Consider the following 14,745-nt stretch of genomic DNA (forward strand, 5'->3'; position numbering starts at 1 on the left):
CGGATGATGTTGTTGTAGGCTGGTTTCTGATTTGAAAAGCTCCAAAAGAGAGCAAGGAAGACGGCGAAGAGGACGTGCCAAACCGCCTCTCTCTGCTTTTTACTTCCTGGTCCTCCCTGGCTGGCTGCTGTCAGGTAGCTAGCTTCGGGGATACTGTTAGCTCTCCAAACTCTAGGCATTTCGTCCGAGTTGGTGCGTACGCGTTGTTTTGAGACTTTTATGCAGATTTTGACCATGCATATTTATATTTACGAGCAATTGGGGAAGTGATGAAGATCAGAATAAAGACAAGTTCTTAAATTAGAGCGTTGGGAGTGGGATTATATAGGTTTTGTGTCACTAATTTGCTGTAGATGATTTAGAAATGCAATATTTGTCATGTTTTTCCTTGCATATGCAATACTGATTAGACAGAAGCTTAATTTACCGAAATGTATCGTCTACTAAACTATCTTTTTTTATCTGTTTGTTTGTTTTTTAATTATACTGAATAAATATTTATTTTTCAGGTGTGTGACGTCGTGCGTTAGACCCGCCCCCGAGCGAAATGCCAAGAATATAGAGCGTCCAAGTGCCAAACAGTCATGGGGACAGTCAGCTGAGCAAGCGAGCAAATAAAATGGTTATTACTCCATTTTAGAGGTCAATCTTTGCTGGATTTTTATATAGTTATAGTGATGTCTCGTCACGTCTTTGTTGGAGATGCAGAAGCTGAAGAACCGCTACTTGCTAATGCTCACCTGGAAACCAATGTGGACTCGGATGATGGCAAGTTATCATCATTACTACTACTACTACTACTACTGCTACTACTGCAACTACTATTACTACTACTTCAACTACTATTACTACTACTACTACTGCAACTAATACTGCAACTACTACTACTACTGTAACTACTACTACTATATGTCACATTAATTATGACACCTTTATCCGAAAGTGTTAGATCAGGGGTCACCAACCTTTTTTAACCTGAGAGCTACTTTATAGGCACTGAGTCATACGAAGGGCTACCAGTTTGAGACGCTCTTCTGAAATAATACATTTTCTCAGTTTGCCTTTAGTTATACATTATTAATAATGATAAATGATAATCGTCTATGTGAAGACACTGATCATGTTGCAAGACACTGATCACATTAATGATTTCTCAAAATAATTATCAACAATGAGCAAGGAGGGAAACAGATATCAGTATTCAGCACTTTAACTTTACTAATCTTAGTAATTGTTAAATTTCCAGATGACACTTACATCACTACATCTCATAGGAAAAGTGTCCCATTTTCACTATCCATTGACAAACCTTTTTAACAAAACATAAATAATATACATTGCACCATGTTTCATAAAGTTATCAATTATGTAATGTTAAAGAAAAATAAGCTTACATATTTTAAATAAATCTCAGTTGTGTTGTGTGACTTTTTCACCGGTGTCGTGAAAAAAAGCCTGTTGTTTACCCAAAGCTGCGTTTAGCTCTGGGCTTGTTCTGCCCATAGTGTGCGCCCCCGTGGGTAGTTAGTGTGGAGTTTTGTGAGACGTAGTGAAGTGTCCCTCCACATTGTGCCGCTTTGCCGTCACCACAGTCGCTCCGCAGATGAGATACACGCAGGTTTCTTTTACAGTCTTAAATGGTTGTGAAAGTGATCTCTTTATTTTCTACCATGTTTTGGAGGAAGAAACTGCATTCAGCGCATCCTCACAGCGCTCGCGAGCGGAGCACTGGTTTTGTCACACGCACAATACTGACCATTGAAGTGAGTAGGTCAAAGTTCACCTTAACTTATCTAAACTTCACGTATAATGAACATATGTTTAAGATATTCCATCCATCCATTTTCTTCCGCTTATCCGGGGCCGGGTCGCGGGGGCAGCAGTCTAAGCAGGGACTCCCAGACTTCCCTCACCCCGGACACGCCCTCCAGCTCCTCCGGTGGGACCCCAAGGCGTTCCCAGGCCAGCCGAGAGACATAGTCCCTCCAGCGTGTCCTGGGTCTTCCCCGGGGCCTCCTCCCGGTGGGACATGCCCAGAACACCTCCCTAGGGAGGCGTCCAGGAGGCATCCTGAGCAGATGCCCGAGCCACCTCAGCTGGTTCCTCTCAACGTGTAGGAGCAGCGGCTCTACTCCGAGCTCCTCCCGTGTGACTGAGCTCCTCACCCTATCCCTAAGGGTGCGCCCGGCCACTCTGCGGAGGAAGCCCATTTCAGCCGCTTGTATCCGCGATCTTGTCCTTTCGGTCATTACCCAGAGCTCATGACCATAGGCGAGGGTAGGAACGTAGATTGACTGTTTAAGATATTGTCATTTTTAAATCTATATAAACGCAAGGGTGATAAAAAAAAATAAATAAATAGCAAGAGAATAATAATAATAATTAAATTTTAGATGCAGCTCATTAGTGAGTTGTGCTATTTTTAGAACCGGTCTGCGGGCGACTCATGTGGGGCTTGGGGGCGACATGGCGCCCGCGGGCATAGGGTTGGTGACCCCTGTGTTAGATGATAGAAGAGCTAACATTATTAGTGAATATGTTTATTAGGTAAAAATTGTATAGCAAAACTGGACATTTGCCATTGCCATATGGTGGGACAGGAAAGTATAGAGATGTAAGGATGTTTTAACAGAACCAACACACGTCTAGAACGATAATAACTATTTTTATTTGAATAATATAGTTTTACATGTAAAATCTGTTTCAACTAGTGCTACTAATACTAACCATGGTAAGATTTTGCTGCTACTACTACTACTATTACTACTACTACTACTATTACTATTACTATTACAGAAAAAATTACAGTCCTCGATGAAAAGTGATCCATTTGTGAAGCCTGGTGAGTTATGAAATACAGAGAAAAGCAGCAGATACAGACAGGACAGGGCCCAGGGCTGCCCTGGCCACAGACTGGTAGCCTCCCAGCCCCCTGATCCTTCCCCCAGTCCCCAAGTCCCAGTTTAAGTTCCCATCTAGTCCCCCCGAGCATCTGATCAGATCCAAGGACACACCAACGTTCAGTTGACTTCTGGTGTCACACTCTGTACTTAACCTTTTTTTTTTTTTTTCCTTCCTTTTTTCAGTTTTTTTTCCCTTCTCACTTAACATTGTGAGTGACTTAGAACATAGTGTTGACATTGTGTAAATTTACATTTGCCTGCATTGTGCACTTACATAGTATCTCCATTCTTAGACCTAGGTTCAGCCGTCCTTACGCTCAGCTACACAGGGACTCTCACGAGACCACATATGCTTTTGTGGAGGATGGAGACAGAGCTTCACACATGTTGATGTCTGGTCTGGGTCTGACATACCGACACAGATCAAATGCTTTTAAAGACACAACATGAATATACTTACATTTCCATCACAATTACCATTAGTATTACTACTACTATTACTATTACTTCTACTACTACCACTACTGCTACTACTGCGTATCAGATAAATTATGTTACTTAATCTGAAAGTTTTAAATTAAAAGCTTATTGGTGAAATATCTAAAAAAAATAATAATTGCAAAATTGAATATTTGTCATATGATGGGACTGGAGAGATGTTTTAACAGAACCATCAAAGTACTATTAATACTATTAGAAGTTGAACTTTAAGGCTCACTATGTAACTTTTCTGACGCTAAATCGCTGGTGTCACTACAGCTGTATTGTGTAACTTTTCTGGTGGAGGGTGTGCCACCTGCTTGTCTCCATGGAGATTTTATAGCATTTATCTGAAATTTCCAGAGTATTGCATTAGAAAAGCTGCTGTTGGTGCCACTAAGTGATAGCAAAAACATCCCCATTGAGACAAGCAGGTGGCACACCCTCCACCAGAAAAGTTACACAATACAGCTGTAGTGATGCCAGCAATTTAACGGCTTGTTTTTTGTTTTCCAGGTGAAGTTATTTTTGACAGAACAGTCAGCACAAAAGTGGAGTGTGTCAAGAAAAAATATACTTTTGAGGAAGCAGTGGATGAAGCGGGTATTGAAATGCACACAATACAATACTACAGTCATTTGATCATCTACACCGACGTTTACAGGGAAGTTTGAATAATAAATAGTTTGCACAATACAACAATAGTGCATAATAATACATCAGTCTTACATAGTGCTTTTCCAGATGCTTAAAATCACTTTAGAATTATGTGCATTATTCCTTCACTCCATACTCAGTGGTGGTAAAATACTATTGTAGCCACAGCTGCCCTGGGGCAGACAGATGGAAGAAAGGCTGCCAATCTGCACCATCTGCCTCTCAGACCACCACCAACACTTACACACACACGACATTCATAGTAGGCAACGTGGGTGAAGTGTCTTGCCTAAGGACACAACATCCCACTGTGGCACCTGGTATTCCCAGCGGTCTCCCATCCAAGCACTAACCAGGCCCGGTCTTGTTTAGCTTCTGAGGCCTTATGACATCAGGCTTTGAAGAGGAGGTATGGTCTGTAGTAGTTCACAAATCTCTATAGCACAAACTAATACTACAGTGTTTTTATCTCTTGTAAATATTACATAGTTTAATCATTATGAGTTTGAAGTTAAAGGTCGGTTACAGATTGTTCCTCAATGCTGCCGTCAGGAGCAGTGGGACCCATCTCCAGATTTTGAGCTCGTCTTGGTCAGGGCTACCTTTAGCTGGAGGATTTTACCTGTGGTGTTCATTATCGCTCATTGTAAACAATTAATCATTTACTGCTTTTCACAGCTCTCAGAAACCAGTGCTGAGTTTTTGCTGTGACAGTAAAGCTAACAGCTAGCATGCTAACAGTGTACTTCCAGATAATCAGACAATAAAATGCTTTATAAATAGATTCAGACAGCAGAGATATTTTGACCTCAAGAGCTGCTTATACAATATATCTGGGGTGAAAAAAATCTCTAACACAGCCTTTAAAATAACATTAGATATTTCATCTGCAGGTTTTGGGTTGTTCCACTGGCTGCTGTTGGTGGTGTGCGGTTGGGCCAATGCCAGTGATGCCGTGGAGATCATGTGTGTGTCTTTTTTGCTACCGACCGCACGCTGTGACCTGAGACTCTCCTCCTCAGACATGGGCATCCTGACAGCCAGCATCTTCCTGGGTAAAACGTGTCTGAACACACTATTTATACTCAAATCTATGCATTTGGATCCATCAGGGAAATTACTTTGTCACAGTGACTCAGTAATACAATAAAACAATCTTATAAAGCAAATAGAATAGTAACAAGATAAGACATGTTGATATTTGTCCTGGAAGAGGGCCTGTTTTGCCTGTTTCTATGGAAATCTTGCTCTGTTAGCCAGAATATTTCACCACATGGCATAACACATCTTTCTTCATGGAATATGTTCTGCAGTATGGTTTTAACTTTCTATTTCCATGGAATCATGCAAGTGACTTGACAATGGTGTCATCTGGATGTTGTTTTTGCAATCGAGTTGCTTCAGCTCTCATCCAAAAGCTATGGTACGTTTTATGGTACTGGCTTGAAACGCTGGGAATTTATCCTAACCTGAATTCACTATATTTTACCCCAAAGGGAGGTATTTTAGAGTGAAACTGACCTCCCATTGTTTACAAGCCAACATCATTATGAGTCGTGGCCCGAGTCTCACCTGCCACGGTGTTATTTGTACTTCAGTGCCTAGATGACTACAGTTGAAACCCTCTCTACATTTTCACTACTTGTGCCACTTTGAGACAGATTAGAAATATTAAAGATATTTTTAATAGTTTCAGTTTACTTCAACTCAATACCTGGCCAGGTTGTGGGTAATTCAGTGTTTTGATAAGTTTGACTATAAACATCTTTTTGGCTTTGTAGGGATGATGGTAGGAGGCTACATGTGGGGTTACTTGGCAGACCAGAGGGGGCGCTGTAGAGTCCTGGTGGTGTCCCTAAGTGTGAATGGTGTGTTCGGAGGTCTGGCCAGTGTAGCTCCGGGCTTCTGGCTTTTCCTTCTGCTGCGGTTCATCAGCGGAATTGGGTCAGTACAAGATTATAATGAAAACTCATAGACTGTGCATGATTTGGGTTTCGTAAACACATTTGGACAAATTACTTTGCCTTTACATGTCTATGAAGGCAAGGCCCACTTTAATATCTAGAAATATTTGTAAGAACGCAATATAATGTGATATGAAAAAAATATTAAAATGGGAAACACCTGAACTCTGCCTACTACCACTTTTCAAATAGAGCTACTGAACTGGGCAGTACCTGGAGGGCTAAAGGGGAGAGTGAGGAGTGACGAGGGGTGGGGTCAGGAGGTATAAGGAACAGTGTGATTGGTCTAACAGGTATCCACACTTCAAACTCCGCCCCTGCAGCCAGGTGTTTGTAAACAGAAACACCTGAATGTAATCAGGGCAGTCCTGGGTAATGTTATGTAGTACTTGACATTACAGTGGCCACTGGAGGCAGCACACACCCAGCTTTTGGACACATTGCTACAACTATACCTAGTTTGCCATAAAACTGGCAGAAGGGACTAAGAACAGTAGACGATAGTATTAAAACACCCTGTACACAGTTTAGTAGCATTTAGTAGTAGTTTAGTGTTTATTTCCACTTTAAATAAAGTATTGAATGTCATGGTCAGTTTTGTTTTGTTGCTCTTTTTCCCTGGCCCTAAATAACCTTTTGTTCAGAGCAAAACAAGTGATGTATAAATATAACATGGCGCCTGTGGAGATTTTGAGTCTGTGGGAAATTCAATAAAAATCGAATTTTGAGCACCCGGCCACAAATGCTGCATATTAAACGCTTGTTGTGTTTGTCTCTGCAGGGTTGGTGGTTCAATTCCTGTTATTTTTTCATACTTCTCTGAGTTTTTGCCCCGTTTGAGGCGAGGGGCGATGATCAGCGCTCTGGCCACTTTTTGGATGGCTGGAAACATACTGGCAGCAGGTACAAACACAACTGTACTTAAAATGTAAATAGGTTAGACTCATTTAGCTAAAACATACTTAACATGACTATATGTTGTTTTACATTTATAATGTTACGTACACGGGCAGCAGATATGACATACGCAGAGGTAACTCTATAACTTTCACCTAACAGCCATAATGTAAACAAGGGCGAAAACCTGATTTGCATAAGAGTTATGATTAGACAAAAAAATAAACATCTTTATTTTGTTTAACAGAGTAGTATTAATCTGTCAGAAGAGAGGACTAAAATATCATTTGTTATTGTGAGATAATTTATTTTATGCATTTATTTCAGGGACAATGCATTCTGTAAATATGCCAGAAGCTAAGAATGTTTAGAGATGTTAATGTTGCCTGGGATCCTGAATACACACTTCTTCAGTAGTTTATGAAGATGTGAGTCTGGTCACTGGTGAATCTCCCCATTTTCAAATGGGCGGGATTGACAGGTGGATTAGCCAATCGAGGACATTCATGGTCTGTTTGTATTGGAAATGATAAAGGAAAAAAATATCACAGGGGACTGAAAAACAATGCAGATTTCAACAGAATGAATGAGCAAAGCATCTCAACTCTGATAATCTGAGGTGAGAGAAATGTGATTTTATTTGTAAATGATAGGTGACGAATGAGCTCATTTGTTTCACATGTGTCAATGAAAAAACCTAATTGCACGATCACGGTTGACTGGGCTCGAGATGCAACGGAGGATGTGGAGACCAGACTGATATCTCTCTGTATAAAAAAATACACAGAAATATCATGGATATCTGGATTTGCAAGGCAAATGTTTATGGGGAAGTTGGCACTACTTCTACATCCTGGTCCAGTGCATCTCTCCTGTTAATGGTTAATGTGTATGTGCACTGTCCCTCTCTCTAAATAAATAAACTAAACTAATGTCAGCTTAAAAACTAAAACAATAAAATGTAACAGTATGAAATAGGCGATTACTAGAGCCTTGGCCTTGGTCGATACTGGACTTGATGCTTTCCAAATCTTCCAGTTTTTATTCTTATTTTGTTCAGTTTTTTACACTCAAGTCTACCTGCTGTTTATTTTGATTTACTTAGAACTTTCTGACAGTTTTTTTTCTATACAATCTAAAACATCTTCTACTGTTTTGTGTTTAGGTCTGGCTTGGTGGGTTATTCCACAAAATTGGGCTCATTTTGAGAGCTGGCGATTGTTCGTGGTCCTCTGCTCTGTCCCCAGTCTCAGCTCAGCTCTGCTCTTCAAAATCATGATGCCTGAAAGTCCCAAGTTTCTCATGGAGGTAATTGAAAAGAAATAAATTACTTTTTTTCAGAATATAAAATAAAAAGAAGTCATTGCTCCTGTTTTGATTATGTGATATTTTTGTAAACAATATTCCTCTAAAAATCCACCGGATCCTTTCTATTGCTAACAATCCCCATTTGAGAAAAATGTGTCTTGGCCCAGTACAGATATACTGTATAAGCAGCTGTTGAGGTTAAAGTCCAATGCATGTTGTTCGCACCTAATTTGAAAGCATTTTATTGTTGGAATCAGGAAGTGTATGTTAGCATGCTAGTTGTTTGCTTTACTATGATGGCAAAACTCCACTCTGGTCTATGAAAGTTGAGAATAGCGTTTGTAAACTCTTTGCCGTGAATAATTAAGATGCTCCGAATGCATAAGGTAAGTGAGGAATAACTTTGGACCACTGCAAACTGTTTAAAATGAACAAGTTTTGTTTTTGGCGTAAGAATCAGGTACAGCGCCTTTAACACAGCACATTTTACCTGCCTCCATTTCAGTAACAGACAATACACAAGAGATTCATATTGTGTTGTGATGTTGTCTTTCATTTTTTAATTTAATTATTATAAATTTTCCTCCAGGCTGGAGAGGAGAAGGAGGCAGCTTGTGTCTTTCAGCTGATGTTTAAGTTGAATACATGGGGTAAAGGAAAGAAAAAGGTATCATAATATCATGGTTATATTGTGTTGATATTGTGTTATAAGGTGTAATATGTAACTTTTGTAACTGCTTGTCTCCATTGAGATGTTATGGCTTTGCCTAGAAAGTTTAACAGAATGACACTAAATATGTCTATCATGCATTTATTTAATCACAGTTGTTTTTATTGTTTAAAAAAAGAATGGAAAACATCCATTCTTACTGTGAGCGGAGTTGCATCTTCATAGAGCTGACCTGTAACCTGGTGGTATCTCTTGTCTCCAAAGAATAATATAAGTTAAACATTCCAGGGTAAGCAATAATATCTCATTGAAGACAAGCAGGTAGTATACCGTACACTACACCAGAAAAGTTACATTTAATTTAATTTAACCTACTGCACAGTTGCTACAATATAAAGCAGCTACTTTTTTAATTAAAGGTCCAACATTACACAAAATTGATTCTCATGAGCTGTTTCGATGTTGTTTCTCATCAAAAAGCTTTCCTGGAGTTGTGTTTTGTTTCATTCACGCATCAGAAATCTTGCATTATTGAGCTGTCTTTATGTCCAAAGCTCAAATTCCACCATGTGACATCATAAAGTTGTAGTTTAAGTTAACAGCTCAGTTAACAGTGGAGCTCTTTCTGTATCACCACATGACATCACAAGGTGGAACAGAGTGTTTTCTCTTTGAGAACAGAATTCAGCCTAAATATGCAGGTTTGTGTGTTAAACGTGTGTGAATGAAACAAAACACAACTACAGGTCTGTTTGTGATGAGGAAACAACAGTATAACAGACTAGAAAATAAAGAAATATAAACCCTTTAAGGATCTCGGCTATATGTTTTAGAAGGCATTACAAAAAGAAACAAAATGAAAGAAATCTATAATAGTAACAAGAAATGCATTTGATAAATTTGTTTTGTACTTTCTTTAACAGCAATTTGCCCTGTGTGTTACTACAATAAACGACAACAGCTCAACACCTTTACAGAAAGAACAACTCATCGATATTTACAAAAAGGTAATGTCTTTCCCGACAACTTTGGGAAAAGAAGAAATCAATATGTACTGTAAATTGAACAGTATTTACTTTATATTTTCTTATTCTAATGTTTGAACCTTTTGCTTTAGGCTCTGTCTCCTATCAGAGAGATGTTTAAAGGCGTCTTAAGGACCAGGAGTACAGCTTTACTCATTGTGTTCTACTGTATTTCCTTTGGGTGAGAATTCTGTCCCTCTTTGACAGTAATAACGCAAAACTGCACAATTATGTTTTATTACTTCAATATCTGATTATGTGATTCTTGGAAGCTACTATGGGACATAAAATAATGAGGTGGAGCTTGTTTATCTTTAGCCCCAGATTTCAAAGACCAACTGAAGAATTTGACATAGATGTTTGGTTTATTCCAACATTCTAGTAATATGTTTTTTACTTGTGCTAAATTATAAAGTAAAATATACTTCTAAACAAGTTTACAAGATGTAAACTTGTGTATGTACTTTTGACAATCTATTTAGTTTTGTCCTAAAGGTCTTATGCAAATTTAACTCTTGTGACCTTTAATCCATGTTATAATGCTGTACCTCATCAAAAACAGACCTGGAGTTGTGTTTTGTTTCATTCACACATGTTTTAGTAACTCTTTATTAGTCTGTCTACATCTCCAAAGCTCAAAACACCTTGTGATGTCATGTACTGGTAGTTTACAAGTGAATAGCTCCTTTTACCTTTAGTTCAGTGGAGATTGACAATTCCAGGGCTGAAATGATCCAATGATTCTAGTGAAGGTGTGTGGAGTTTACAAACACAGTGGAGCCCTTCCTGTATTACCGCATGATGACATCACAAGGTGGAACAGAGTGTTTTCCGTTTCAGAGAAGAATTCGACCTAAATATACAGAGCACATTATGACATAGCTCAGAAAAGCACAATATGGGCCCTTGATATAAATGTCTTGGTTGAGGTTATGGTATAGTGATTTAAACATGAATAGATAAAAAAATGTACCGTATTTTCTGGACTATAAGTCGCTCTGGAGTATAAGTCACACCAGCCGAAAAATGCATAATAATGAAGAAAAAAAACATATGTAAGTCACAATGGACTATAAGTCGCAATTTTTGGAGGAAATGTATTTTACAAAATCCGAGGCCAAGAACAGACATTTTAGCTTTAAAGGCAAGTTATAATAATAAAAGAGAACAACAGCACTTACGCATACGCTTTATGCCATACTGAGGAAGATTATAGGCGAAGGAACAACATTTCTTTGGAAACAAGCAGTATGAAGCCAAATAAGTGTCAGGTTTGTGCAGATGCCCTCTCACAGTAAGGACACACATTTTTCAGTGCAATAAAAGTATAAAATGTAAAACCAAAAAACCAAAAAGGTTACATGGGGCTGATACATTTTTAGCCCTACACCCAGCCTAAGATCAGACAAATTTACACCTTTTAATGTTATGATTTGTCAAATTTTTATTTTATAGATTCTATGGCCTTTGGATGTGGTTTCCAGAGCTGTTTAAAAGAGTGGAGGACGGAGGCTCCCCTTGTGCAAATGTGTCCAGGTCTTACTCACTTCAGAATGAGAGCTGTTACCCGGTGAAGACAGCAAGTGCGTAACTGACAGGAGAAATACTGCCTTGTGCGTTATATACTAAAGTTACAAGGATTTCTTTGCTTTCAAAATGCCCAGTTTGTTAAGAGCTTGCTATGACCTCACCCCTTATGTGAATAACCTTTGACTCCAGATATGTTTGGAGTCTGTCGGATAAAAACCCTTGTGCAAGTTTGTTAAATATTTTCGGCATCTGCGTATTTTGATTCAAAATGGCCACCTTCATGTCAGAGATGGGGTGTGGTTCATGGGAAAATAGCTTTTGTTCTTTATTAATTAAGCAAACTTTATTTATAAAGTGCTTTTCTTAGAAAACCCCAGATACTTAGCCATTATCTTAAGTTCTAAAACATGGAATGCCAAAGCAAAGGTTTGTTTAGGGGTTATTTAAATACAATGATAAAGTATAAATAATGTTCTTTTCTGACCAAATTCACACTTTTTTACAGTTTACATGGAGGGTTTCTTCATCGCTGCATCTAATCTACCCGGAAACATCTTCACCATCTTGATGATGGACAGCATCGGAGGAAAGGCACTTCTATGTGAGTCTGATTTGGAGCTCATGAATTTAACTAATGATAATAGTGAAAAATAGTTCCAATAGTGAAACCTTTAGTTGTTGTCTTTTTCCCATGCACAGAAACATCCCAAATAGATCATTCATTGAATTGTTGTTTAAAGAACTGTATGTAGCCTGCGGTGTTACTGTTTTTAAAAAGGTATTACAATCACAGCCAGTGCCTAAACCTGTGTATCACTACATGGACAGGCCATCCCTCATGTGAGAGCTCAAAACCTCCAGAATTCACTCACTGAGCTGCAGGTGCTGGGGTATATGTAGTGAGGATTCAGATCAGAGAGAGTTCTTTTAGCTTTAAACCAACTCAGCTTTGAAACTGGCAACACAAATGTGAGATTCATGTGAGACTTGTTCCTCAATACAATTATCCAATCAGAACGCAGAATGAAACGCCAAATTATAACATAATAAACAACTTGTCCATCATGTCCAGTGTTTTTGTAATTAGGAATAAATCAGCATTACAATTTTTATCAGTAAAAGCTGTATTTAATTTGATTATGTTTACCTCGTATCTGGGGACACAGATGGGTCATGTTAATGGGATTTAAAATCAAAATCTTGCATACAGTTCCTTTTTAAAAGCGCACTATGCTTTGCCTTGTTCTATTATATGACATTTAGCTAATCTCTTTGTGCATCAGCCGTACTGACTCCACAGCCCCCTCTCCTCTCTCCAGCCGGCAGCCTGATGCTGTCCTCTCTCAGTGTGTTCCTGATATTTGTGGTGCAGACCAAAGCCCACAGCCTGCTGCTGTCCTGTGTGTTCAGTGGAGTCTCTGTCATCTCCTGGAACGCTCTGGATGTGATGGGCACAGAGCTCTACCCCACTCACCTCAGGTACACACTCAGGCACTCTTACACTGCTCTTTCGTGATATAATCCCTATTTTTGTAAATTAGGGCTGTATAAAAATATGACACTGAGTATCTTGAACGTAATACATACATAAATATGTTTAATAAAATGTAAAAAATAATGAAATTGTACAGTCATAGATCTAATGTGTTTACATCTGCTTTTATCTTACTTTACCAGAAAAGTTACATAGTGCACCTTTTAATAATATAAATTTGTATTGATTCAGTCCCTCCTCTTGTCTGCTCCAGGTCGTCTGCTCTGGGTTTCTTCACTGGGGTGGGCAGAGTAGCAGCGATTATGGGTAATGTAGTTTTTGGGCGTCTGTTGGACTCGCACTGTGCTGTCCCGGTGCTGCTGGTGTCTGGACTCTTGCTCACCGGAGGACTCATCGCTCTGCTACTACCACAGACCAAACAGACCGAGCTAACGTGAACTCTCACCACTACACTTAAAGCTCTGATTTAGGCTAATAAGAGGTCCACATTTTTCTGCTACAGACAAGTTTAACTCAAAAGTGCATATGACAGGTGTTCATGTTTTTTCTAACTCTGACCTGGTTTGGTGGGATAGTTCCTGTGCTAAATATTTCTCATAGTTTTACGTCAGTCAGACTGAATCTGTTATCAACACTAAGATTTCTATTCAAAATGAAGAGACAATTTATCTTTCAGTATCTATCAACATTTCTCACAGTTTAAACCTTCATTTAACAAAATGTTTTCATTTATGTTTATTTGTCTATTCATAACTATTGTGAAATTTAGACAAATTTTGGCCTTTGTTAACATTATGGTTGCTAGGCAACATATATTGAATTACATTTGTGCATGTCATATCTGCTTCCAGGAAATAAAATTATAAAATAGAAAAATGTAGGCAAGATTTGCAATAAAGTCTTAAATAAAAAATAAATAATAATAATAATAATAAAATTATGTTAACTATGTTATAGTTAAATAAGCAATCTAGCCTGTCATCTGCACTTTGAGTCACATGCTTCAAACGCTCCGCTTTTGTGCCTTGATAAAAATAATACAGTAGACTAACGCAGTAAGTCTAACGCGTCTTAAAAAAATCTAATTTTGTAATTGTTTTGCTCAGTGAAATGATTAAATGGAATTAATTTAGTATTAAAAACTAGATGAATAATTTCAGTCATTTGTTTAAAGGTGTAGTATGTAACTTTCTGAATGTAGCACATTACCTATAATTCCAGGGAAAGAGAAAGTTAAACCCACTTGTAGAGACACGCCACATACAGGTACTTTAATGTTTTAATGAAAACACTCCACCACCTAACATCAAGTTTGAATGAGACTTGATATTTGCCTTATGTAGATTGAGCAGTGTCATAATGTCTTAACTGGAGCAGCACAATATGACAATGTGAAGTAACACTGTTTAGTTTCTGTTATGCCTCAGTGTTTGAGACCAAACTAAAATTTAGATTACTACAGTTTAAAATATTTACTCGTGCTTTTTGGCTTGAAATAAAAACTGTATCTCAACAAAGCTAAACTGGGACTAAATGGAAGAAAACATAACTACAAATCTGACTTTTACATTTAAAGAAACACTTATTGCAGTAGTTATGTTGGATTATTGCACTAATATGGCTGCATTTGTCTACGCTGGTCTGTGTTGTATATCTGTGCTCTGAAAGGCCTTATTTTTAACTATTTATGGTGCCTATATGTATTTGCACAATAGCTCATTCCACACATTTCGTAAATGTCCAGAATACCAAAGCATATTGTTGTAATGAAATTATATGAGTTTTGTTAAAATAAAGATATTTTGTATGTTTGTGC

The 14,745-nt window shown here is 38.3% G+C and overlaps 1 protein-coding gene across 2 annotated transcripts; it reads left to right on the forward strand.

The window, feature by feature from the left end:
* Positions 1-5: 5 nt before the first annotated feature.
* Positions 6-14,740, forward strand: sv2 (synaptic vesicle glycoprotein 2). Of its 2 annotated transcripts, none has more exons than XM_033967800.2 (14): positions 6-134; positions 510-768; positions 3,900-3,986; positions 4,934-5,095; positions 5,822-5,984; positions 6,786-6,907; positions 8,067-8,209; positions 8,799-8,876; positions 9,803-9,886; positions 9,997-10,085; positions 11,360-11,487; positions 11,940-12,035; positions 12,754-12,913; positions 13,183-14,740. In XM_033967800.2, exons 2-14 carry the CDS (start codon positions 678-680, stop codon positions 13,364-13,366), a joined length of 1,587 nt encoding a protein of 528 aa, XP_033823691.1. In that variant the 5' UTR covers positions 6-134; positions 510-677; the 3' UTR covers positions 13,367-14,740. The 2 variants fall into 2 exon arrangements, with proteins under 2 accessions (XP_033823691.1, XP_055078234.1); XM_055222259.1 differs by having other exon boundaries at positions 12,814-12,913; positions 13,183-13,444.
* Positions 14,741-14,745: the final 5 nt, after the last annotated feature.

This window comes from Periophthalmus magnuspinnatus, chromosome 6, assembly GCF_009829125.3.
Source record: "Periophthalmus magnuspinnatus isolate fPerMag1 chromosome 6, fPerMag1.2.pri, whole genome shotgun sequence".
Taxonomy (NCBI): domain Eukaryota; kingdom Metazoa; phylum Chordata; class Actinopteri; order Gobiiformes; family Gobiidae; genus Periophthalmus; species Periophthalmus magnuspinnatus.

Bases quoted from the DNA above. Each gene is read 5' to 3' on its own strand.
- sv2 (XM_033967800.2), top strand. From the start codon at position 678: ATGTCTCGTCACGTCTTTGTTGGAGATGCAGAAGCTGAAGAACCGCTA. The intron at 5,096-5,821 runs GTAAAACGTGTC...TTGGCTTTGTAG, and splicing joins GACAGCCAGCATCTTCCTGG to GGATGATGGTAGGAGGCTAC. The intron at 12,914-13,182 runs GTACACACTCAG...TGTCTGCTCCAG, and splicing joins CTCTACCCCACTCACCTCAG to GTCGTCTGCTCTGGGTTTCT.